The following is a 23,693-nucleotide window of genomic DNA, read 5'->3' as shown; positions in this document are numbered from 1 at the left end:
GCTAAACCTTTGATAGAACCCTTACAAGTAGAAATAGCCAATCATGAAATTATTCCTGTTAACCAGATTCACCCCGCCTGCGAGATAGGCATAGGGGAGCAATCTTTCAGTGTTGATCTGATTCCTTTTAAATTAGGGGAGTTTGATGTGATTTTGGGAATGGACTGGCTATCTAGCAACGATGCTCAGATAGACTGTAAAGGGAAGAAAGTTAAGTTAAATATCCCCGGGAAGAAAGAAGTTATATTTAGAGGAAAGAGGCAGACGCAGAAATTTTTGACTATGGCTCAGGCCAAAAGGATGCTACGAAAAGGAAGTGAGGCTTACCTAGCCTATGTGGTGGACACACAGAAGGAGGTGCCCAACTTACAAGATATTCCAGTAGTCAACGAATTTGAAGATGTATTCCCCCAAGACCTTCCGGGATTACCACCCGATAGAGTGATTGAATTTGCTATTGAGTTGGCCCCAGGGACGGCGCCAGTTTCAAAAGCACCTTACCGGTTAGCCCCGTTAGAAATGAAGGAATTAGCTATCCAATTGCAGGAACTCTTGGATAAGGGTATGATAAGACCCAGTGTGTCCCCGTGGGGAGCACCAGTTTTATTTGTTAAGAAGAAAGATGGGAGCATGAGGTTGTGCATAGACTATCGAGAATTGAACAAGCTAACCATAAAGAACAGGTACCCATTACCTAGGATAGACGATCTGTTCGACCAATTAAAGGATGCTGTTTATTTTTCCAAGATTGACCTGAGAACTGGATATCACCAACTAAAGATTAAACCCGAAGATATTTCCAAGACAGCGTTCCGTACCAGGTATGGGCATTATGAGTTCTTGGTAATGTCCTTTGGATTAACCAACGCCCCAGCAGCTTTCATGGATTTAATGAATAGAGTATTTAAGAATTACTTGGACAAGTGTGTGATAGTTTTTATCGATGATATTTTGATCTACTCAAGGACTGAGGCAGAACATGCAGAGCATTTGAGGATAGCTCTAGGAATACTCAGAGAGGAGCAGTTATATGCCAAATTCTCGAAGTGTGAATTCTGGCGGAAGGAAATACAGTTTTTAGGACATATGATCAATAAAGAAGGAGTATTGGTCGACCCCTCCAAGATAGAGGCGGTCTCAAATTGGGAAAGGCCAACCACACCCACAGAGGTAAGGAGTTTCATAGGATTGGCCGGCTACTATCGTAGATTTGTGCAGGACTTTGCGAAGATCGCAGCCCCTTTGACACGACTTACTCGTAAGACAGAGAAGTTTGAATGGACGGAGAAATGCGAGAACAGTTTTCAGGAATTAAAGAAAAGGTTGATAACGGCTCCGGTATTGGCATTGCCGGATGGAAAAGGAGATTTTGTGATATATAGTGACGCGTCGCACAAAGGATTAGGATGTGTGCTTATGCAGCACGGTAAAGTTATCGCGTATGCATCGAGACAACTGAAGAAATACGAGGTTAGATATCCTACTCATGACCTTGAGCTCGCGGTAATAGTATTTGCTTTAAAAATTTGGAGGCACTACTTGTATGGAGAGAAGTGCGAGATTTTCACAGACCATAAGAGCCTCAAGTACATATTTACGCAGAAAGAGCTCAACATGCGCCAGAGGAGATGGTTAGAACTAATCAAGGACTACGATTGTGAGATTCTCTATCATCCAGGGAAAGCCAATGTGGTGGCTGATGCCCTTAGTAGAAAGGAAAGACTCAGAATGATAACGACTTCGGAAGAATTGATAAGGGATTTTGAGAGAATGGAAATAGAGGTAAAGGTAACCGGAACCGGAACTGAAAAGCTTTTCGAGATCTCAATGCAGCCAGAATTATTGGAAAAGATCAGATTGTGCCAGGAGAAAATAATGAATGAAGACAGAGAGTCAATGACTGGAGAAGAGATCCATACTGAGAAAGATGATAAAGGGATAATGAGGTACTCCTACCGAATTTGGGTTCCGAATGTTCAAGAACTTAAAGATGAGATTTTGGATGAAAGCCATAGTTCAAGGTATTCCATTCACCCAGGAAGTACCAAGATGTATAGGGATTTGAAGGAATATTACTGGTGGCCCAACATGAAGAGGGACGTAGCAGAATGGGTGAACAAGTGTTTGACTTGCCAAAGAGTAAAGGCAGAGCACCAGAGACCCAGTGGACTTTTGCGACCCCTGGAGATTCCCGAATGGAAATGGGAACAGATAGCGATGGATTTTGTTGTAGGCTTGCCAAGGACGAAAGCCAATCACGACGCCATTTGGGTAATTATAGACCGACTGACAAAGTCAGCTCATTTCATTCCTATCAACGAGAGATACACAGTCGATAGACTGGTGGACATTTACCTTAAGGAAATAGTGACGCGACATGGAGTCCCAGCGTCCATTGTCTCAGACCGAGACCCAAGGTTCAACTCCAGATTTTGGAGGAGCTTTCAGGAATGTGCGGGGACCAAGTTAAAAATGAGTACCGCGTACCATCCCCAGACGGATGGACAGAGTGAAAGGACCATCCAGACACTAGAGGATATGTTGAGAGTCTGTGCAATAGACCTTAAAGGAAGTTGGGATGATCACCTGCCGTTGATCGAGTTTTCTTATAACAATAGCTTTCATGCTAGCATCGGAATGCCGCCTTATGAGGCCTTGTACGGAAGAAGGTGTCGATCTCCCTTATACTGGGATGAAGTAGGAGAGCGGAAGATGCTCGGACCCGAAGTGGTCCAAAGGACCAAAGATATAGTGGATCTTATCAGAGGGCGACTTGTAGCAGCCCAAGACAGACAGAAGAAATATGCAGACCTAGCCCGAAAGGACAAGGAATATGAAGTAGGGGACTTAGTACTGTTGAAAGTATCCCCTTGGAAGGGATTAATGAGGTTCGGAAAGAAAGGAAAACTAAGCCCAAGATACATTGGACCTTTTGAGATATTAAGACGGATTGGGAAGTTAGCTTACGAGCTGGCCCTACCCCCTAATTTGCAACAAGTTCATAATGTGTTCCATGTGTCAATGCTAAGGAGGTATCATCGGGATGCCAGGCACATAGTGGAGTACGAGCAGGTGGATATACAGCCAGATCTAACTTACGTGGAGAAGCCAGTAAGGATTATGGATACGAAGGAGCAGGTGCTTCGGAACAAAGTGATCAAGCTAGTCAGAGTACTATGGCAGAATCATAATGTGGAAGAATCGACTTGGGAACTAGAGAGCGCAATGCTAGAAAAGTACCCCCAATTGTTTTCTGTTTGATTCCGGGACGGAATCCTTTTAAGGAGGGGAGACTGTAATAACCCCAAAATTTTTCAACTTTTTGTAACCCTTGTGAATAGTGTTTTAGCTGAATGAGAAAACTTTTCACGCCACACTATGTAGGGGTTCTGTTATGGATATTCTGGGATATTATTAGTACTCTATGAAGTATATAAGTGTATGTAAATATCGTCAGAACCCAATTCCGAACACTTTGGTTTTTCCCGGAAATCCATAAGATACGGAGAGAATTGAGTATAAGGTAACATGATAAAAAAGGATTTAAATTAAAGGATTATAATAGAGGATCATAAAAAGGAATATAATGTATTGAGAAAGGTTAAGGGAACCTAAGTAATAAGATCCCGGGTATGATCCTTCAAACAATAAACGAGAACGAAAGTTAAGCGAACCGTACAATAGATCAGCGGTCATTAGGCAAACGATTAGGAAGCTAATCAAAGGGATTAATGGGAGTGATGTCATCCAACCAATAGAAAGAAGACAAGGAAGGAAGGATGACATCATGAGGATGAGGTAAGCATGACATGGGAAGAAGGGAGGTGTGGTTGATTAAGGACCACACAAATTCAAGGGCAAGGTAGTAATTTGCTAAATTAAAAACAAAACCAAGCCAACCAAGCTAGCAAATCATTTCATCAAAAAATCAAAAAATCAGCCAAGGCATTTGTTCATCACCTAGCTCTCGGCTTTTCACTTTTTTTTCAAAGCTAAAATTCTCAAAATCAAGATCCAAGCATCCTTAATTGGTAAGAAAATTCCCTAACCATCTTTATGCTTAGTTATGGCTATATCATGAGTTTAAGCCATTAATTCTTTCTCTAGCTTCTCCATTTAATCAATGAAGAAGACAATGAATAGTGTTTTCAAGTTTTTAACTTGAACTTTTTCTTGTTTTTCTTAAAGATCCAAGCTTTCCTAAGGCTTCTCCAAGCTTCTTAAGGCTTCCTAGCTCCACCCACCAATCCAAGGAAGGTATACCATTTTCAAACCCTAGGTTCATATATATTATAAGGTGATTTTGATGAGTAGGATGTTATTGTAGTTGTTGTTATGATTAGAGTTTGAGATTTGGAATGGTAGTGAAATGAAATGGTAATTTTGTGGTTTTGATTTAAAGAAACTTAAGAATGATTAAAGTAAAGTTTAAGCATAAGTATGAATGGTTAAATTGAATTGGTTGGGGTTGTTATGATGTGATAAGGATGGAGGATGGTTGTATGTTGGATTTGAGGTTGATTTGGGTTGTTTGTGAATGGGTTAAAATTTGGAAATCACGTAAACATAGCCGTCGTAACGTCCGATTTTCTTTGGACTGTTTTTGTGCATAGCATTAGGACCCGAGAACCCCCTGCTAGATTGTGACCACTGCCATGTTTAGATAGCTCATGTTACGAGCTTCGTTTTGATATGTAGTTCGTCCGATTCCGATTTACGGTTTAGGAGAAACGACCGTTTCAAGTAACGGCGTTTCGCGGACGAAACTTTTTCCCTCGCCTTACTTTGAAACATAGGTTAAAGACCAAAAAGGGTTAATTAATGTGTGAAACATTTATGGTAAGTGCGTTAGGCAGTTGGTAAGTCATTCGCGAAGGAATCGCTTTAAAACTCGTAAAGGTTAAGTTATTAAAATGGTGGAGTCGAGGGTACCCGAGTGACTTAAGCGAATCGGTGAGCGTAAAACTAGCATTAGAGTCTAAGTTAGTTAAAGCATAGATTTACAAGTGATTTTGGTTTAATTCCAACTTACTTGTTGTTTATAGGTTACCAGACTCGTCCCGAGCCTTTCTCACCCCCAAGTCGCTCAGGCAAGTATTCTATCCGATACACTGTTGTTGTGATGTAAATGTATGCATATGCATTATCTTGTGATATTGCATGATTGTTATTAGCAAATTTTTGCGATATATTGTAGCATGTGATATGGTATATATGCATGCCTGTTTTATATTCTTGAAATATATATCTGTTGGTTATTTGATAATACCTATGCTAGAGGATAGTTGTATCTTGCATATACCCTTAGTATAGGGACCCAAAGGTGAAAATATTTTCTAAAACCGGGAGTCGAGGATCCCGAGTAGATTTTATATGGGTATGGATATATATATATATATATATATATATTTATATATATATGGTTATAGTTTTCCAAACTATTAATCGAATAAGGTTTATTCGATAACTTTAAACTTCATTTTATTATTGAATATTATTTCGAATATTATTCGAGGGCTTATGACTCTTTTATTTATTTATTGAATATTATTTGAATATTCATTTGAGGATGTATGACTCCTTTATTTTATTTAATGAATATTATTTATAATATTCATTCGAGGTATTATGACTCAGCTTATTTTATTTATTGAATATTATTTGAATATTCATTTGAGGATCTATGACTCCGATTATGTGCTGAATTATATTCTTTATTTTATTAAAGAATAAGGTGTTAATAATCAAACTTATTTTCGATTATTCAACTAAAGATAATACTTTCATATAAGTATATCTTTGGTTATTTAATGTTTATTTCAAGTATAAGTTTTAATACTTCTACTTCTATTATTTTTATAAAGATTATTCTTTATGGGAATATTAATTAAAATAATAATATTCAGTCATTTTCTAAAATATTCTGGGGACTGATTTACTTCATTAAATCAGCCTTACTCCAAACACTCTTTAAAGTGTTTTCGAGTCTTCAAAATGATTTTTAAAAGTCAGAGCGGATCCCAAAACTCATTTTTATATTTAAGATCTTCCTTTTAAGGGGATTTAAATACTCGCTTAAAACCTGGGGAATCCGGCTCTGTGGTGTATTTTATATTCGCAACAAGGTTGCAGATTTGGTAAATGAATTGATTACTTGCCCAACGTTCGGGAAGTAAGCCCCTCTCATTGAGTCGGCATAAGCGACAGGCCGGGGTACGGTCTATTATTGTGTAAGTGGCTCAGTGGGAGTCCATCAAATGCATAAGTGGCTGAGTGGCAGTCCAGCATAGGTCTTAATTATGACCAGGGTGATGACCAGTGGGGAATTCGTCCATCTACTAGTAGAAAAGGTTACTTATTGGTATCTTTGCCTGATCAGCAAGATATCGGGTTTATGCCAAAATTCTTTTCCTTTCCAAAATTCATTGGATGTTTCGAACTCTGTTCATACTTCACATAACAGAGGTTCCAGGAAATGTTTTCGGGATATATATATATGTGGATATATATATATATCGGGACTAAATAAAGTATCTCATAACTTTTTCATTCAATAATATTTCAAAGATTGAATCTATTCAAGTCTTAACTTGTGGTCTCATCTATGGGATGTTTTTCTTAAAACTTATAATACTTTGAACGGTGGCAGTTCAAGTAACTTTATATGATATAAGTGTGGTGAAGTATTGGTAACTTCATTCCTTGTTTTTACTTATATCTAGCAAGTAATTATCTTGCATATGATAGAGATGCTATTAAGTATCCATTTAGATACTTATATTATTGTTATCACTATACATATTATCTTGCGAGCTGTAAGGCTCACTCTTGTTTTATGTCTTCATCACACAACAACAGTTAGGAGAGATGGCCAGACTCCAGCAGACCCAGCGCAAGCGTGTGGGAAGCGTCCCGCGTCTTCCCGCTGATGTTGTAGCTGCTATAGCTGCAGAGGTAGATCCATTGCAGTTTAGACCATCTACTTTTGAGAATCAAATTATGTATAATTATAACTTGTGGCAGATAATGGCAATTAACTGTAAATTATCAAGTAATCATTTTGGGTTGTAATAATTTTAAATTGTGGATTCAAAGACTTGTACTTATTTCAATTTCATCTCTGAGACTATAACGGGTTGTGGTGTGTGTTAGTGTGGGGTCACAGTATGAGGTTATTTATTATTAATTAAGTGAAGTGATATTGTGGAAAGAAAGACCGTGACAACCCGGATCCCCGACCCCGGATCTGGGGGTGTTACAAAGGAGGTACCTCCACAGTTGAAGAAATCACTTGGGTTGTCCCCGTTGGTATTTCTCCTCCAAGGGCTCTAACTGTTCTCCGTATTTTCGCCATGGTTATTGTTGTGCTTTCCCACAGACGGCGCCAAATGTTATGGATAAAAAACTAAGGTTATTGTTTGCTGTATTTATTGCTAAGGTTCGGGAGCTCAAGACCTTTAATGGCTGCTCTCGTATTTTGTAGCTTAACTCTGCCTTTACGAGATGCATACGTATCTCTGTGAATTAGAGAATCAAGCCAAAAAACGTAGTTCTGATTTGTGGGGTGAGACCCCTTATATAGATGTTGGTGGTCCTTGAATTGGACTTGGTATAGGAGACTTGGTGATCAAGTCTCTGAATTAGAATGGACTTTGTGGTCCTAAATAGTAGAAAACTGATTCCTTATCCTTCTAGGTCCCTTAGAGGCTAATCTGCAAGGATTTATGTCCTCATTGGGACTCTTTTCAATAGCTGATTTTTCCCTTATTAATTAATTATGAAATTAATTAATATTCAGGGTTTTTGGTCCTTCTTTGTTCCATCAGGCCTGATCTGGTCCATCAGGCCTGATCAATGTGTTAACCTTTTTGGTCTGAATGTCATACATCTTTTTATTGGGCCTAGCAGCCCAAATCATGTATAATTACTGTAATATTTAATTACATAATCAGGATTTATTTATCCCTATCAATATGAATTAAATTTAGTTATTTATTAAAAATAACGAATAAAATAAATAACAAAATTGGCTTGGGCAATTTTAAATACCATTATACAAATAATATCATGTATATATATATGTACAAATTAATAAATTAATATCCACTAGATAATTTCTTAACATCAACATGTGTACTTTTTAAAAAATAAAGCATATTGTATGATTAAATTATACACGTCACTCTGCATATGGTATATATCAACAAAGTCAAACCTTCATAAATTAATATTCGTAAATTAATAAAATCTCAAAAATAATAATTTTCTCTGACCCCAACTTTAGCCAGTTCAAAAAATGGTCAATTGCAATAAGATAAAAAGACTATAATTTTTAGAAAAATCCTGTATAAATAGATGTACCCAATAATATCATAAATTAATGATTCTTAATCATCATAAATATCTATTACAATTTTGTAATACATGAATCATAGTTATCTGTTAATTTTTAAAACTTAAATTTACTTTAAACTTAAAAATCCCAACCTTACTTATTTTATACAAAAGTATTACTTTTGATGATAAGTCATATATGTCTTTTGATGCGTTTGAGTGATTCTTTATATGTAACGTTATATCCTATTTGATAGTATTTTGATTGTAGAACATGTGTGGTCTACAAGGTCTCCGATAAAATAGTGATCTATCTAGAAATTTCCTCATATATATATATATATTATGTAAGCACGCATGCAATGTGCAGATGACATTTATCAACAGATTTACGTGTCCATATATCTGTAGAAGAATTTTTTTTGTCTTATTGACATGGTACGCTAAATTCCCCCATTCACACCATAATTCATTACTAGCATTTAATTCGCACCTTCCTGTGTCGATTGGATATACAAAACTCTCAAATTTTTGGTTGATTGCTTCGACTTTTCTTTGTTGGTTTATTTTCGGTATCACTTTGTTCTTCTAGCGGCGATCTACTTCTCCGTCGTTGATTATCTTTTGGAAGTTTCAGTCTAATAGGATTGAAGATCCTTTGGTTGATCATGGAATCATGCTTGATTTGATTACTTTCCGTCAATTTAAGTAAGTTCTATTGAATATAGTTGTGTTTATACAGTTTTATCATGTTGATTCTAGTTACAAATTAACTTGCATATGATTTTTTTTATTTGAATTGGTTAAATTACATTACATAACTTTTTATGCAATTATATGCAACTTCTGATTATTTTAAATATAATGTGTACAACCTAAGAGGGCTTAATTAAACCTTTTATGTATTAAAATGTATAAAATTTTGAATTTGTATTTAGTTAATACTGGTTGTAGATTGGCTTATTTCAGTATCTAATTAAATTACAGAAACTTAGAGCTTGGTTGTCTTTGAAAGTTACATTTGAAATGATTGAATTGCACTATGCAACCAGTGCAACCAGTTATTCGAATAAATTTTTAATTAATTAAAAATTTACGTTATGATCTATTAGTCGATTTCAACTGCAACAAATATGGTTATGAACTTGCAAATCGTATTTGCTATTTTTTTTTCAAAAATAAGTATTTTGTAAATTTTTTTAAAATGTATAAAGTAAAATGCACTTTGTATAGCTTTAATTATTGTGTTGGATCATTTAAGATATTTCACTCAGAAACTATTACGTGTTATACTGAACTTCAGTTTTCGCTATGAAGTGCACCTTTCCATTAAAACACTATGACACCTTTAATAAATAAGTCGAAAACATGAGTAAAACGTATTTTTTTCCTTCATTTTCTTCCTTTCTTCTTCCTCAACTCCATTTTCACCATTATACATGTTAGTCCTAAAGTATTGTAGAAGGAGGGGGGGTTGAATACGATACCTACAATTCTCTTCGGTTCGTTTCAAGTTCTTCTTTAAAATTACGAAATCAAAAAAATAGGCACAAATAATTCAAGGAATATTTTTTTTATTAATATAAGTCTTGAGGTTGCTACCCTCTAATCAATAATGATCAGCTACAATAAATTCAACAGCATAATAGTATGTTTACAAGCTCAATAAATATGGCATTTAATGAAGCTTCGTAAAGTTACAGTTGGTTGCTGAGAAGATAATTAGCAGAGTTAATTCATTATGCTCATTTTGTGTAGACTTCACAATTATCCCATTATGTGGCTTCATTACAGCCACATCAATGTAATTGTGCTTTTATAATCATAAATTAAGCAAGGCTATTACTTGCGCTTAGAGTGAGATTCACAAGTCCTTTACTTGCACCAAGAGGAGAAAGTTCCTTGCCTTAGAAAGTTCTCCTATTTGCGCCAAGGAAGAAACAATTCTACCCTTAGAATATTTTTCCAGTTGCACGAACGGAGAAAAAGACTTCACTTGTGCCTAGCCTCCTAGTTGCGCCAAGATGGAAATATTTTATTCCTTAGAAACTTTTGTACCACTTGCGCCAACAAGGAGAGAATTCAGTTCTTGCGTTAAAACTTTCTCTTAGTTGCGCCAAGTGGGAGAAATATTCTATACTTAGAATATCTTCTTCCTACTTCCGCCAAGAGAATGTTTTTCACTTAGAACTTTTTACGATCTTTTCTTAATTTAGCTCAATTCCTTCCATTCTTTGATTCACTCTATATTGTATCAGCTTGATTTCTTCTGAATAATTAAGTTAATCTTTTTCTGATATGCTAACTCTTAGTGCACTGGTCTGGTTCACAAACGACTAGCACTAAATTGAATTCGTTCAACCTCTTTGCAATTCGGGGCTGATAAAGCATGTTGCTCATTCATTGCTTCATACACTGAAATCCTTGATATTTAATATTGAAACCAATACATTTTATTGCCACTAAAAATCCTTTGAAATTTATTATTCACTGAGATTTGAACATATTAATGAACTTCTTTCCATGACCTAGTTACGAATTAAGTACATAAATTCCACGTTTTGATTCTTTGAATTTATCCAGTCTTCATCTTCGGAGTTCATGTGTTTCACAATTAATATTATTCATATATTTCTATTTCATATTGAGTTATAATCCTCAGTTACATATTACGTTACATTATGCTTTACAATATCTTTTTTGACAAATTAAAACTTTAATATCTAATTCAGTTCTTAACAAAATCAAGTCATTTAAGTTACAATAGAATCATATATTTCTCCTTTACAAATTGATAGTGATTTTTCTAGAAAAAATTTAGTTCAAGAAATTTGTATATTTTGAACAATATAACTGAACATATATATTTGATACAAATACTTTGATTGCTTATTTTATGCTTGTGAAACCTTATTTTTTAAGGTTCATATTCAAATTTGATATTTCGAACAGAATTTTTCATATCCATTTCGATTTCTTTTTGTTGTGTATATACATATTAATCTCATTATTGATTTTAATGTAATTATAGAAGAGAAAGAAACAGTTTTAATGCAAATGAATCTATTTCTTTATAAAATGAATAAGATATCAAGTTTAAAGCTCTCGGAAAATTTATCAACGGTGAAAATGGTGAAACAGAAGACACACAACGTAACAAATAAAATTTCAGTATTGCACATTTCATCCTAGTATAAAAATGTGTTAGTTTTTGAAGTATAGTAGTGACACACTAACCGTAAGGTATACGAATTTATATTTACAACCTTTTATATTAGTAAAATAGTATTTTTTTTGTAAAAAATGAGAATTTTTGCAAAACCCTTTTTGATAGTAAATTTTGGAAAACCCACGGTTGATGTGTATTCTCATACTCTTCTCTTTTCTCATATAACAAGCTATATGTGTATTTTTGTGCTCCCCACATAAGTTCAATACGTTTCAGTTTTCACTCAATCAACTCCACTATAACTTCTCTCGAGTATTATATATTTATTATTTAACAAACAACGTGCCCTCACAATAATTTTTAATGTTTCGACTTTAATACAGCTTTTTTCAATTAATGTATTGTGTAGTTTATTATATTGTAGTTTCTTAAACTCTTTCTTCATTTGATAAAGAATTTTCTTAATGATATATATGTGCTCTTAGCATGGTTGTTAAAATCGGTAATCGGTATTAATCGGTTTAGGTATCGATTATGGATTAATCGGCAAATCGGGGATTAATCGAAATAAAAATCGGATATAATTAAATATTTTAATAATATTTAATATATTTACCTTATTTATTATGAAATATATAATTTAAAAATATTTTAAAAACTATAATCACATTTCAAAAAATAGATGGGCCAAATATATTTTAAGGATTAATGGGGGATTTTTAGAAAGGGGGTCTTAGCAAAGACTTGAAACTACAATTTTGCATTCCTTAGCTACGGATTATTTTAATTATTTTTGATGGACATACATTTTGTCGATTTTGTAGATAGTGAGCCCGTGAAAAATTACAAAGATGGCAACCAGCGACAACAATGATCGTGAAAAAGTTACAGTTAGGAAGGAAGTACTGGAAAAGTTGTTGGCATGCACCATCTGCAACAACATATTTGAAGATCCTGTTACCGTCACAGGGTGCCTTCATACTTGTGAGTGTTTTTGTGTGCATAACATGTGTGTTTTCGTATGTGTCTTGCATTAATCCAGGTCTGAATCTTACTATATTGTTTATATTCCCTTAAAAATCTTCAAATTAGGCTATACTAAATTAGTTAATTCTTTTGGCTTGTTTAATTTTTTCCTGCTAACCCCCCTGAATGTAAATCCTGGATCCACCGCTCTGCATATATAGCTGTCCATAACAATTATGTAGTGTATGTTTGTGCGCGGTGCAGTAGTTGTGTATAACATAAGTTAAATTATAAGCTGCTACATTTACAATTTCAGGCGTTGATGTTGGGTAAACTAGCTAGTTGTATATCAGGGAAAATATAATGGTTATTCGATGGAAGTTAAATTCATAAGGTCACTACTGCAGTTAAACCTTGATACCTCTTTGAATTGGTAATATTAGTTCTCCATATTTGTTTCCAGGGATTATAATCCCCTGACTGTTACTTTGTTGACCTCAAATTTGAAGGACTATTATCCCATAGATCTCCTGTTGAGGTTTATTGTTAGGCCTAAAACAGGTTACTGGAAGCTACATATGAGGCGCATTTATCTAATTGTCTCACAATTGCATTTCACTTGAGCAACACCTTCATTAACTATGTTTTTTCTGTTTGGAGTTAATATTACAAGAAAGTGTTTGTAAATATCGCTTGATTAGTTTTTTTTTTTTGTTTTCAATCGACACTTCTTGTTCTCCTTGTTCGTATAAATTTTAAGAATTACTGATTCTCATCTGAGTTTGCTCGACAGTTTGCAACAGGTGCATATGCAAGAAGATAAAAAAAGAAAATTTGACTAGATGTCCTGTGTGCAACATCTATCTTGGTTGTATGCCACTGGATAAGCTACGGTAATGAATCTCGCTTTCTATTAATCCAAAGCAAAAATAACAAATTACAGCCCTTCTTTTCATGAAGTTCAAATGTAACACTTTAAATCAAGACAAGTAGTGCTTAGTATGGAGCAGTTGAAGGGGATTTGCACGCTATCATACAGTTTGTTGCTAGATATTATCTCTCAGTTTTTCTATGAATAAACACACAGACACTTATATCATTTACAGCTTTTCTACATATTCAACTCTTGTGTCATGTGCAAATTAATTAAGAATATATACGAGAAATTGTTGATATTTTCAGGCCAGATTACAGCTGGAGATGGATTAGAGAAAAAATTGCACCTTCTTTAGGACCAGCAGTGAAGGTTGATGATGAGCCTTTAAGTAGAAAAGCAGAGCAATCTGTCCCATCACCTGCTAAAAGAAAGAGGCGACTCCGTTCGGTGAACAAAGGAAACCTATCAAGTTCTTTTGGTAGACATAAAAAAGAGAAAGGAAGAAAGGTATTTTCTTCTCAAGGATCAGAATCTCCCTTTGACAATCCAGAAAAATCAGTGGATGGACGCTCCAAGGGTTTAAGATTAAGCATTGATTTAAACAAATCTGCTCAATATGATAACCAGGTCAGTCTCTATATATATATGAGTTTGTGTCATGCGTATGTGTACGTTCACACTTTTGCCAATGTTTTTTACTTTTAAGCAGACCTCTAGTTGATGTGCTGATTGTATTATTACCTTGATTCTGCATAAGTTTTCTGCTGGAGAGTCTTCTAAGCAACAAATCCCAAGAACAGGTAGAGAGAGAAGTAAAAGAATTCACAAGCGAACTGAGCTGGTGAGTAAATTTCTGAAACCACTAACAGAAGCAGAAAACACCAGAAACTACGATGAAACTGTTACAGTGGGAGCATCATCCAGTAAGGCTATGGATGTATCCAAGCGTGAAGTCAAGAGCTCGGGAAAGAACTTGAGAAACCGGGATGTTGAGACTAGACTTACAAGAAAGAATCGAGGCAAGAACAAATTAATGGATGTACCACAAGGATTGGATGTTCGTTCACAAACTGTTGCTGATACTTCAAGCAATCAACATGCAAAAAGAGTAGTGCCAATTTGGCTTTGCTTACTTTCTTCTGTTAACCAGTGAGATTATACTCTTGCTAAGAGAAGTTGGTTGGTAATATAGCCATGTTATATATTTGTTACTTATGCTTATGATTCATAATTGTAGGAAAGGAGTAGAACCTCTGCCACAGATTCCTCGCAGCTACTTGATGATCAAGTAAGTAATGATTATATTAGTTGCTCTTTCGTACTGCTTCTTAACTTTGCCAAAAGCTCATTATGCTTCCATTTCGAAGGAATAATAGATTGTTTACAATGCTATACTTAGTAAATGAATAAACTTTTCTTTCGATATGGTATATATTCCATTAAGAAAATTGCAAAAATGTATACAATCAGATGAAGGTTAACTTGTATGTTAATACAGAAAGTAGACCTGACTTTCTGCTGAAAATTATGTCATGGAACGTATTGTCATCTGTTTTTTAGGACTTAAGTTTGGCTTGAACATTGCAAATATCTCCTGCTTTCTGTATAATCACTTAATCAGCTATTCAAATTTAGTGATTATTATTCGCTTCATCTGTATCTTAGGGATGCTGCTCTTCCAATTTCGTTCATCAAGAAGTACCTTTCGCAGTATCTGAGCCTTGATAGTGAAGAAGAGGTAACTTAAATTATCTATTCGTAAGCTTCCTCAGTTATATTTCTAAATAACAGATATATATATATATATATATAAATGGTAAATGATGGCAGAAACTGTGACTTAGAATTCCTGATTGTTCTTAAAATGTGATATAAATAGGTGGAGATCAGCTTGCAGGGTTCGCCTCTTCCTTCCAACTTGGAGCTACATGCAGTAGTCGATATCTGGTTGCAACGAATGTCGAATTCAGAACAAATTTCAATAAAGGTGGGAGACTCTGCTAAAAATTTCGTCATGGTACTTTCTTATGCTCGAATGCACCGGAACAATTGAAGTTGCTGGTTTTGCATACTGGGTAGATATATCATTATATCTATACCAGAGAACTTTATCCCGTGTTCACTTGCAGTTGACTGCAGGTCAGCCTGCATAAAACTTGTACTTGTGTTAAAGATTACCATTAGACATTCACATCTTTGTATTTTAACTAATTTAACTGTAGTGTGATTTTGGTTCATCATTTCTTTACATTTTTAACAAAGATAAAAGATAAATTATCAATCATGAATAAGCTCGGAGGTAATACAAAGTAGCACGTAGAGCTAAGTGTTCCCCTCTAGAAAAACTAGTTCATTAAAACTTTGGTAAAAAATTTGGGAAAGAATTTTGGGGAACATAGGACTGCTTTTGATTATATGTGCTCAAATATACTCCCTCCAACTCATATTATTTTATCTGTTTTGACTTGTATTTAGTCAAATTAACTAGTTTTTGACTGATAATTAAAAATAATTTATGTTTCACTTTAAAAAATTGGAAATATATTTTAAATAGAATTAATTATATTTTTTAATGATGTAAGTTTTTAAATTTATTTAATAATAAACTAAGAATAATTTGCGATCAAAATATGATAAAGATGATTATATATTAGTCAAAATAGGACATATAAAATGGGATGGAGTGAGTATTTGATTATATGTTGGTGAGTAGTTGATAGCTATACTCCAATTCCTTGATTATATGTGAGTTACGTGTACATAATTGTTTATAGAATGACATGATAATTTAGACCTCTGCATTTTATATTAATAGGACCAATGAAATTTTTTCATTGTGTTACATCACCCATGTCATGTCATTTTGTGACAATTTTTTGTAACTTTTTTTTCATATATCATTACTCTTTTTTTTTTTAAAAGAGGGGTTCATTTTAATTAAAATATAACACATATTATTTTGTTTTGTATCCAGTGTTGTGCATCAAGCATTTTCAATAATTATATGTATCTAGTTAGCGGTCTAATTGGATTTAATATCTGTGCAACATCCTAAATGACGATCATGGGAGTAATTAGAAGGCAGCTGCATGTTATCTCTGAATCAATAACTAACATTAAACCAGCTTCTCCTACACCCTTGAAGCTCAAACAATACAATATTCCTTTCCATGATCGCATGGTTGGTGATCCTTATATGCCAACAATATTCTTCTACTCCAATCCACAACCATTAGCTAGTAAAACCGTGATATCAAATCTACTCAAAAACTCTTTATCCAAGACACTTTCTCAGTACTATCCATTTGCGGGGAGGCTAAGTTCTTCCGGTTCCTATGTGGAATGCAACGATGAAGGCATTCAATTTGTTGAGGCCAAGGTAGCATGCAATTTATCGGAAATCGTGGAAAAACTCCTGTCAAGGATGAAAAAGATGGCTATGGTCATCTTTTTCCTCCTGGTTCAATATGGCATAATATATCGTGTACTCGAAATTTAATGGTTGTTCAGCTAAATTATTTCTCTTGCGGGGGAATAGCTATAGCTGTGAGCCTTTCACACCGTGTTGCTGATGCTCTCACTTTTTTGTCATTTATACGTTACTGGGCAAGATTGTCCCGTGACACAAATGATCAAGAAAAACTAGTGCATTTTCGTCCCTGTTTCGTTCACGAGATGCAGCTAACACAATCAAGTTATGACGATTTATCTGTAAATGAAGTTTTGGTTCGCAAAAAGCACTGGATCACTACCGAGATGGTGTTTCCCAACTCAAAGATTGCAAAACCGAGGGCCGAGCTGGAAGTGCAAGACAAACTAGATGGTGTAAAAAATTATCAAAATTACACGCGAAATGAGCTTGTGACTGCACTGCTTTACAGAGGTGCTGTACTTTCCGCAACTGAACCAAACTCTGGGGCCTATACTAAATCGGTTTTGTTGCAAACGGTAAACATGCGTCCTCTTATTGATCCTCCACTGCCAGAAACAAGTGTTGGCAATCTGATTACTCATAATCACATTCCCACAAATACGATGAATGAGATCAAATTAAATACATTGGTAGGCCAAATCCGAAAAGGGAAGATGCAGCTAAGAGGATCAAAGAGTATAGTCAGAAAAGAAACCAGGCCATTATCGGTCAATTACAAGCCTTACTATTTTAGCAGCATTTGTAATTTCCCGTTACATGATGAGATGGATTTCGGCTGGAGAAGGCCCGTTAAAGCTGCAGTTGTGGACGCACCGTTCGTTGATTGCACATTCTTGATGGATACTCCAAGTGGGGATGGTATAAACGCCATTGTTGCTTTGAAAGAGGAAGATATGAAAAATCTCCTAGTGGACAAAGAGCTGCTTGCTTATGCTTCTTTGAGTAATATTTAGAGCCCCTTTGGTTAAACTACAAAAAAAAAATAGACTTTGTATTGTCATTGGTTTTTGCAACTAATTTTAATCGATAAATAATTTTCAACTGCTTACCCCTCTCACAACAAGTACCAGGGGATCTAATAAGGGGCACCGAAACATCGAAAAACGTGTCCCCCTAAAATCACTAAAATGAAATTTTACTTTTTTTCATCATTAAAATTTTCAAAAATATAATACCCCTATAAAATTCAAAATTACAAGGACGTCTTCCCAAAATTACTCGATGTCCCCCTAAAAATCCTGATTACTGAGCGGTGAAAAATTCAAGAAACTGATTGTTGTTTGCGCAGCTTTTCATGACCATTGCCGATTTCCTTTCGGAGTCGGAGTTTGTTTTTCTCAAAATTATTGAGCTAGGGACTAATCTCGGATTTTAGTCCTCTTACCTTTATTTATTTTTTCTGATAATCTGGGTTAAATTTTAAGCTTTTCTTGAAAATTCCTAATAAAAAATAAGATGAAATAAACTATCTCAAATACAGCTAACCTGGGGTAAACAACAAGATCAAGATCACATGATAATAAAAGATCATAATTTGTTGGTAGACTTTAGTGTTGGGAAAACCAATAATACTGTTAGATATATTTTATAATGTCATGACTAATATGATTTATATTTAGTTTTCAGATCTTACTTAAACAATATCAGTACTTATATTATCAGGAGATGGATATCAGAACTTAAGTACTGAAGGACATTCAGATAAGGAAATCAGCTGGTTAAAGGATAGAAGATCGAGACAAACATAAGAAGAGATATGCATGAAAAAGGAATTCTATGAAGAATAAAATACTTGGAAGAAAAGATATCTGATTGATATATTTTAGGAAGCAGAATTATATTTCATATCAATTAGCGATTATCTTGTAACTGTGTAGTATATAAACACAGACATAGGGTTTACACTATAAGTGTTATCACAATCGAGAAGATTATTCATTGTAACCCTAGCAGCTCTCGTGATAGTTGTTCATCACTGAGAGAGAACATTTCCATACTGTAACAGAGTTTATTGTTTCAATAAAGTTTGTTTTCTGTTACTTGAGTTATTAAAGTTCGATTTGATTGTATTATACACTGTATTCACCCCCTCTACAGTGTGTGTGACCTAACAAGTGATATCAGAGCCTATCTGTTAACGCACAAACAATTTAAAATCCAAACACAATCATGTCTGAAACAGAAACTCTAACTAAGCCCACCAAAACTGAAGAACCTCCTAAGACACAAATTCAAAGCCGATATGAGACTATCAGAGTTCCCATATTGAGACCATCTGAATATGCCGTATGAAAGGTGAGGATGACCATGTTTCTGGAAACTACAGATCCAGAATATCTTGATAGAATCAAGGAAGGGCCTCACAAACCAACCAAGCTCGCTGTTGCAGTTGCAGGTGAAGCAGCAAAGACTGTACCAAAGGAGAAGATTGATTACACTGCTGAAGATATCGCATCAATTGCTAAGGATGCTAAGGTACGACACTTACTGCATAGTGCTATTGATAATGTAATGTCAAACAGGGTAATAAACTGCAAGACTGCAAAAGAGATATGGGATGCCCTGGAAACAAGATGTCAGGGAACTGATACGATTAAGAAGAACAGGAAGACAATACTCACTCAAGAGTATGAACACTTTGACTCAAAGGCTAATGAGTCATTGACTGATTTATATGATAGATTTGTTAAACTCTTGAATGATTTGTCACTGGTTAATAAGGAGTATGATCTTGAAGATTCAAACCTTAAATTCCTGTTAGCTCTTCCTGAATGATGGGATTTCAAGGCAACAACAATAAGAGACAACTATAATCTTGATGAAACAACTCTTGATGAAATTTATGGGATGCTCAAGACTCGTGAACTTGAGATGGAACAAAGAAGCAAGAGGAAAGGAGGAAAGTCAAGGACAGTTGCTCTTAAGGCTGAAGAAGAATCCCCCAAGGCAGCTACCTGAAGGAAAGACAAGGGTAAAGCTCTTTTCACAAAGTCTGATACTGAGTCATCAAGTTCTGAAAGTGATGATGACTCAGAATCTGAAAGTTTGCCTGAGACGGATGTTGATGAAGAGATGATGAAGCTGTGTGCTCTTATGGTGAAAGGGATCACAAATATAGCATACAGGAAGTTCAGGAAGGGAAAGAAGTTTTCCAGGAAAGGCACAAGTTCTGATAAGAAGAATTTCAGAAAATCTGAGAGCAGAGGAGGAAAGTTTGACAGAGGAGATTTTACAAATGTCAAATGCTACAACTATGGTGAGAAATGCCACATATCTCCTGATTGCAAGAAGGTCAAGAGTGACAAAGGCAAAGCACTTGTCACAAAGAAGAAAAGCTGGACAGACACCTCAGATTCTGAAAGTGAGGAGAATTATGCCTTGATGGCAAATGCTGATAAGGCAAGTGCTGAAAGCAGTTCTGATGCTGCTAAATCTAAGGTACCTCAAACTACTTATGCTTTTCATACTGATGATATTAATGAGTTGAGAAAATATCTTAAGACCATGTTTATTAGTTATAGAGATCAAACTTTAACATGTGAAAGATTAACTTCTGAAAACCTGGCTTTTAAGAAAAGAAATGATTTCTTAGAAAAGGAGTTAGTTATGTTCCATCAAACTCAGAAAGATAGAGATGATGTCTTTTATGTTAGGGATGAAGTGCTAAAAATGAATGAATCTCTAAAAGCTGAGTTAGAAAAGGAAAGAGAGGTTATCAGGACTTGGACTAACTCTGGCAGAACAACTCAGAATCTGTTAAGTAGTGAAAACTGGAAAGAGGACTTAGGTTATGGAGAGGATAAGAATGATAAAGGAACTGTAGATGTTAAGCCTATAGCTGTTAAACAAAAATCTAAGCTAAAGCATGTTAAGTTTGTAGCTATAAAGTCTGATAATGAGAAATCAGAAGTTAAAAAGGAATTAACTTCTGACAAACTAAAACAGGAAAAGACAGCTGAAATAAACGTAGGCTTAATGACAAAGAAGCAGCTTAAGCATAAGCTGAAAGATGTTAAGAATGCAAACAAGGTAAAATCACCTAGGTAAAATAGTAATGGAAAGAAATGTGTGAATAAAAGTAATGATTATAAGCCTGTTCCTGAAGCTCCTAGGAAAACGTGTCATAACTGTGGAAGTTCTAACCATCTGGCTTCTTTTTGCAGGAAGAATAAGAACATAAACTCCTTACCTTCAAAGTCAGGAGTTAAGAGTCAGTCTGTTAGATATAAGCCACAAAATCCTTGTTTTCATTGTGGTAGTTTATGGCATTCAATTTATACTTGTAAGAAATATCATAGTTTGTACTATGATTATTATCAAATAAAACCTTCTTTAAAGAAAGTTTCCATTGTTCCTTCTAGTGTAAGTTATGATTCAAAGTCTGATAGTGTAAATTCTGATAAGAAAAATGTTAACATAAACTCTGATGCTAAATCCGCTGCAAATGTTAACAGACTTAATAAGACCAAAAGATCCAAGCATGTCTGGGTCCTTAAAACTAATCATTAGTGGTCTTTGTGATTGCAGGGCAACAGGAAAAACATCCTAGTTCTGGACCGTGGATGTTCAGGACATATGACTGGAAATAAAGCCCTGCTATTAGACTTTGTGGAGAAAGCTGGCCCAAGTGTTTCTTATGGAGATGGCAACATTGGAAAAATATTGGGATATGGCAATATCAATCTTGGGAATGTCATCATTAAAGAAGTAGCTCTGGTCTCAGGACTTAAACACAATCTGCTGAGTATAAGTTAAATCTGTGACAGAGGTTATCATGTGGATTTCTTTGAAGAATACTGTGAAGTTGTAAGTAAATCTATAGGCAAAGTTGTTCTGAAAGGATACAGGCGTGGTAACATCTATGAAGCCAAGCTTTCAACAAGTACTGATGGTTCTGTAATCTGCCTGATGAGTAGAGCATCAATTGAAGAAAGCTGGAATTGGCACAAGAAACTCTCTCATTTAAATTTCAAAAATATAAATGAGTTGGTCAAGAAAGATCTTGTGAGAGGACTGCCAAAGTCAGTATTTGCTCCTGATGGCCTTTGTGATTCTTGTCAGAAGGCCAAACAAAGAAAATCTTCATTTAAGAGCAAGACTGAATCATCAATTCTTGAGCCTTATCACATACTACATGTTGATCTATTTGGCCCAGTAAATGTCATGTCTATTGCAAAGAAGAAATATGCTTTGGTCATAGTGGATGAGTTCACCAGATACACATGGGTGTATTTCTTGCACATAAAAAGTGAAACTCCATCTATCTTGACTGATCATGTCAAGCAACTGGATAAATTGGTCAAAGATTCTGTGAAAATTATAAGGAGTTATAATGGTACCGAGTTCAAGAATTCGATAATGGAAGAGTTCTGCAAAAACCATGGAATCAAGCAGGAATTCTCTGCTCCTGGAACTCCACAGCAAAATGGAGTTGTTGAAAGAAAGAATAGAACTCTCATTGAAGCTGCACGTACAATGCTTGATGAAGTAAAGCTTCCAACCTATTTCTGGGCTGAAGCTATGCAGACTACTTGTTTTACTCAGAATGCAACACTTATCAACAAGCAAGGAAAGATACCATATGAGATGGTGAAGAAAAAGAAGCCAAATCTGAAGTATTTTCATGTATTTGGATGCAAGTGTTTTGTTCTTAAGACTCATCCTGAACAGCTATCCAAGTTTGATCTAAAAGCTGATGAAGGGATCTTTGTTGGATATCCACTTTCCACAAAAGCCTTCATAGTCTATAACTTGAGAACAAGAGTGGTCATGTAATCTATCAATGTCTCTTTTGATGATAAGAAGATTACTGGACTTGAAGATTTTATTGATCATGATCAGCTGAGATTTGAAAATGAAGACTCAAATTCTGATATTGAAAATCCTGACAATCTAAATCCTGATACTACAAACTCTGATGGATCAAACTCTGATGTTATTGAAACTGTGGTAACTACGCCAAAGGTAGATTCACCTATGCAGGGGGAGCATACTCAAGATATTTCCACATCTCAAGAAGCATCAGAACATACATCTGGCTCTTCAAGTTCTGATTCGTCAAGTTCTGATAAGCCAAGTACTGATAGTTCTAAAAATCTAAATTCTGAAGAATCCAACTCAGAGAGCATAGTTTCAGGGGGAGCATCAGAAAATGTTAATGAAGACAGCATGGATCATGGGGGAGCATCCAGTTCTAGAGAAAACCTTCCATCTGCAAGGAAGTGGACCAAATCACATACACCTGATTTGATAATTAGAAATCTTGATGCAGGTGTCTGAACTAGAACAACTACTTCAAGTGAATGTCTTTACAATTCTTTTCTTTCTCAGACCGAGCCAAAGAAAGTGGAAGAAGCTCTTCAAGATGCTGATTGGGTGCAAGCAATGCAGAAAGAGTTAAATGAATTTGAAAGAAACAAAGTCTGAACCCTAGTACCAAGACCAAAGAACAGATCTGTTGTTGGTACAAAATGGGTATTCAGAAACAAAATTGATAGTGATGGCATAATTACAAGGAATAAGGCAAGGCTGGTTGCAAAAGGATATTCTCAACAGGAGGGAATTGATTATGATGAAACATTTGCACCAATTGCTAGATTGGAAGCCATAAGGATATTTTTGGCTTATGCTGCTCACAAAAAGTTTACTGTCTTTCAAATGGATGTGAAAAGTGCTTTTCTCAATGGAGAATTGGAGGAAGAAGTATATGTTGAATAACTTCCAGGCTTTGTAGATTCCAAATATCCAGATTATGTCTACAGGCTTGATAAAGCACTTTATGGACTTAAGCAAGCTCCAAGAGTATGGTATGAGACTCTAGCTCAGTTTCTTCTGGAAAGTGGATTTAACAGAGGAACTATAGATAAAACACTGTTCTACCTCAACCATGGAAAGGACTTACTTCTGGTCCAGAT

At 35.2% G+C, this 23,693-nt stretch overlaps 1 protein-coding gene and 1 pseudogene across 1 annotated transcript; both read left to right on the top strand.

Moving 5' to 3' along the window:
* Nucleotides 1–8,716: 8,716 nt before the first annotated feature.
* LOC141702033 (E3 ubiquitin protein ligase DRIP2-like) lies at nt 8,717–15,664 on the top strand. The gene is made up of 8 exons (XM_074505738.1): nt 8,717–9,042; nt 12,328–12,487; nt 13,263–13,362; nt 13,652–13,973; nt 14,104–14,495; nt 14,584–14,634; nt 15,012–15,084; nt 15,226–15,664. The coding sequence occupies exons 2-8, from the start codon at nt 12,355–12,357 to the stop codon at nt 15,397–15,399; spliced, it is 1,245 nt and encodes a 414-aa protein (XP_074361839.1). The 5' UTR covers nt 8,717–9,042; nt 12,328–12,354; the 3' UTR covers nt 15,400–15,664.
* Nucleotides 15,665–16,327: 663 nt separating this feature from the next.
* Nucleotides 16,328–17,755, top strand: LOC141702034 (acyltransferase-like; annotated as a pseudogene).
* Nucleotides 17,756–23,693: the final 5,938 nt, after the last annotated feature.

This window comes from Apium graveolens, unplaced genomic scaffold (genome assembly GCF_009905375.1).
Source record: "Apium graveolens cultivar Ventura unplaced genomic scaffold, ASM990537v1 ctg4555, whole genome shotgun sequence".
In the NCBI taxonomy this organism is placed as follows: domain Eukaryota; kingdom Viridiplantae; phylum Streptophyta; class Magnoliopsida; order Apiales; family Apiaceae; genus Apium; species Apium graveolens.
Note: the sequence above shows the minus strand (reverse complement) of the source record. Positions and strands in the feature narration are given on the sequence as shown.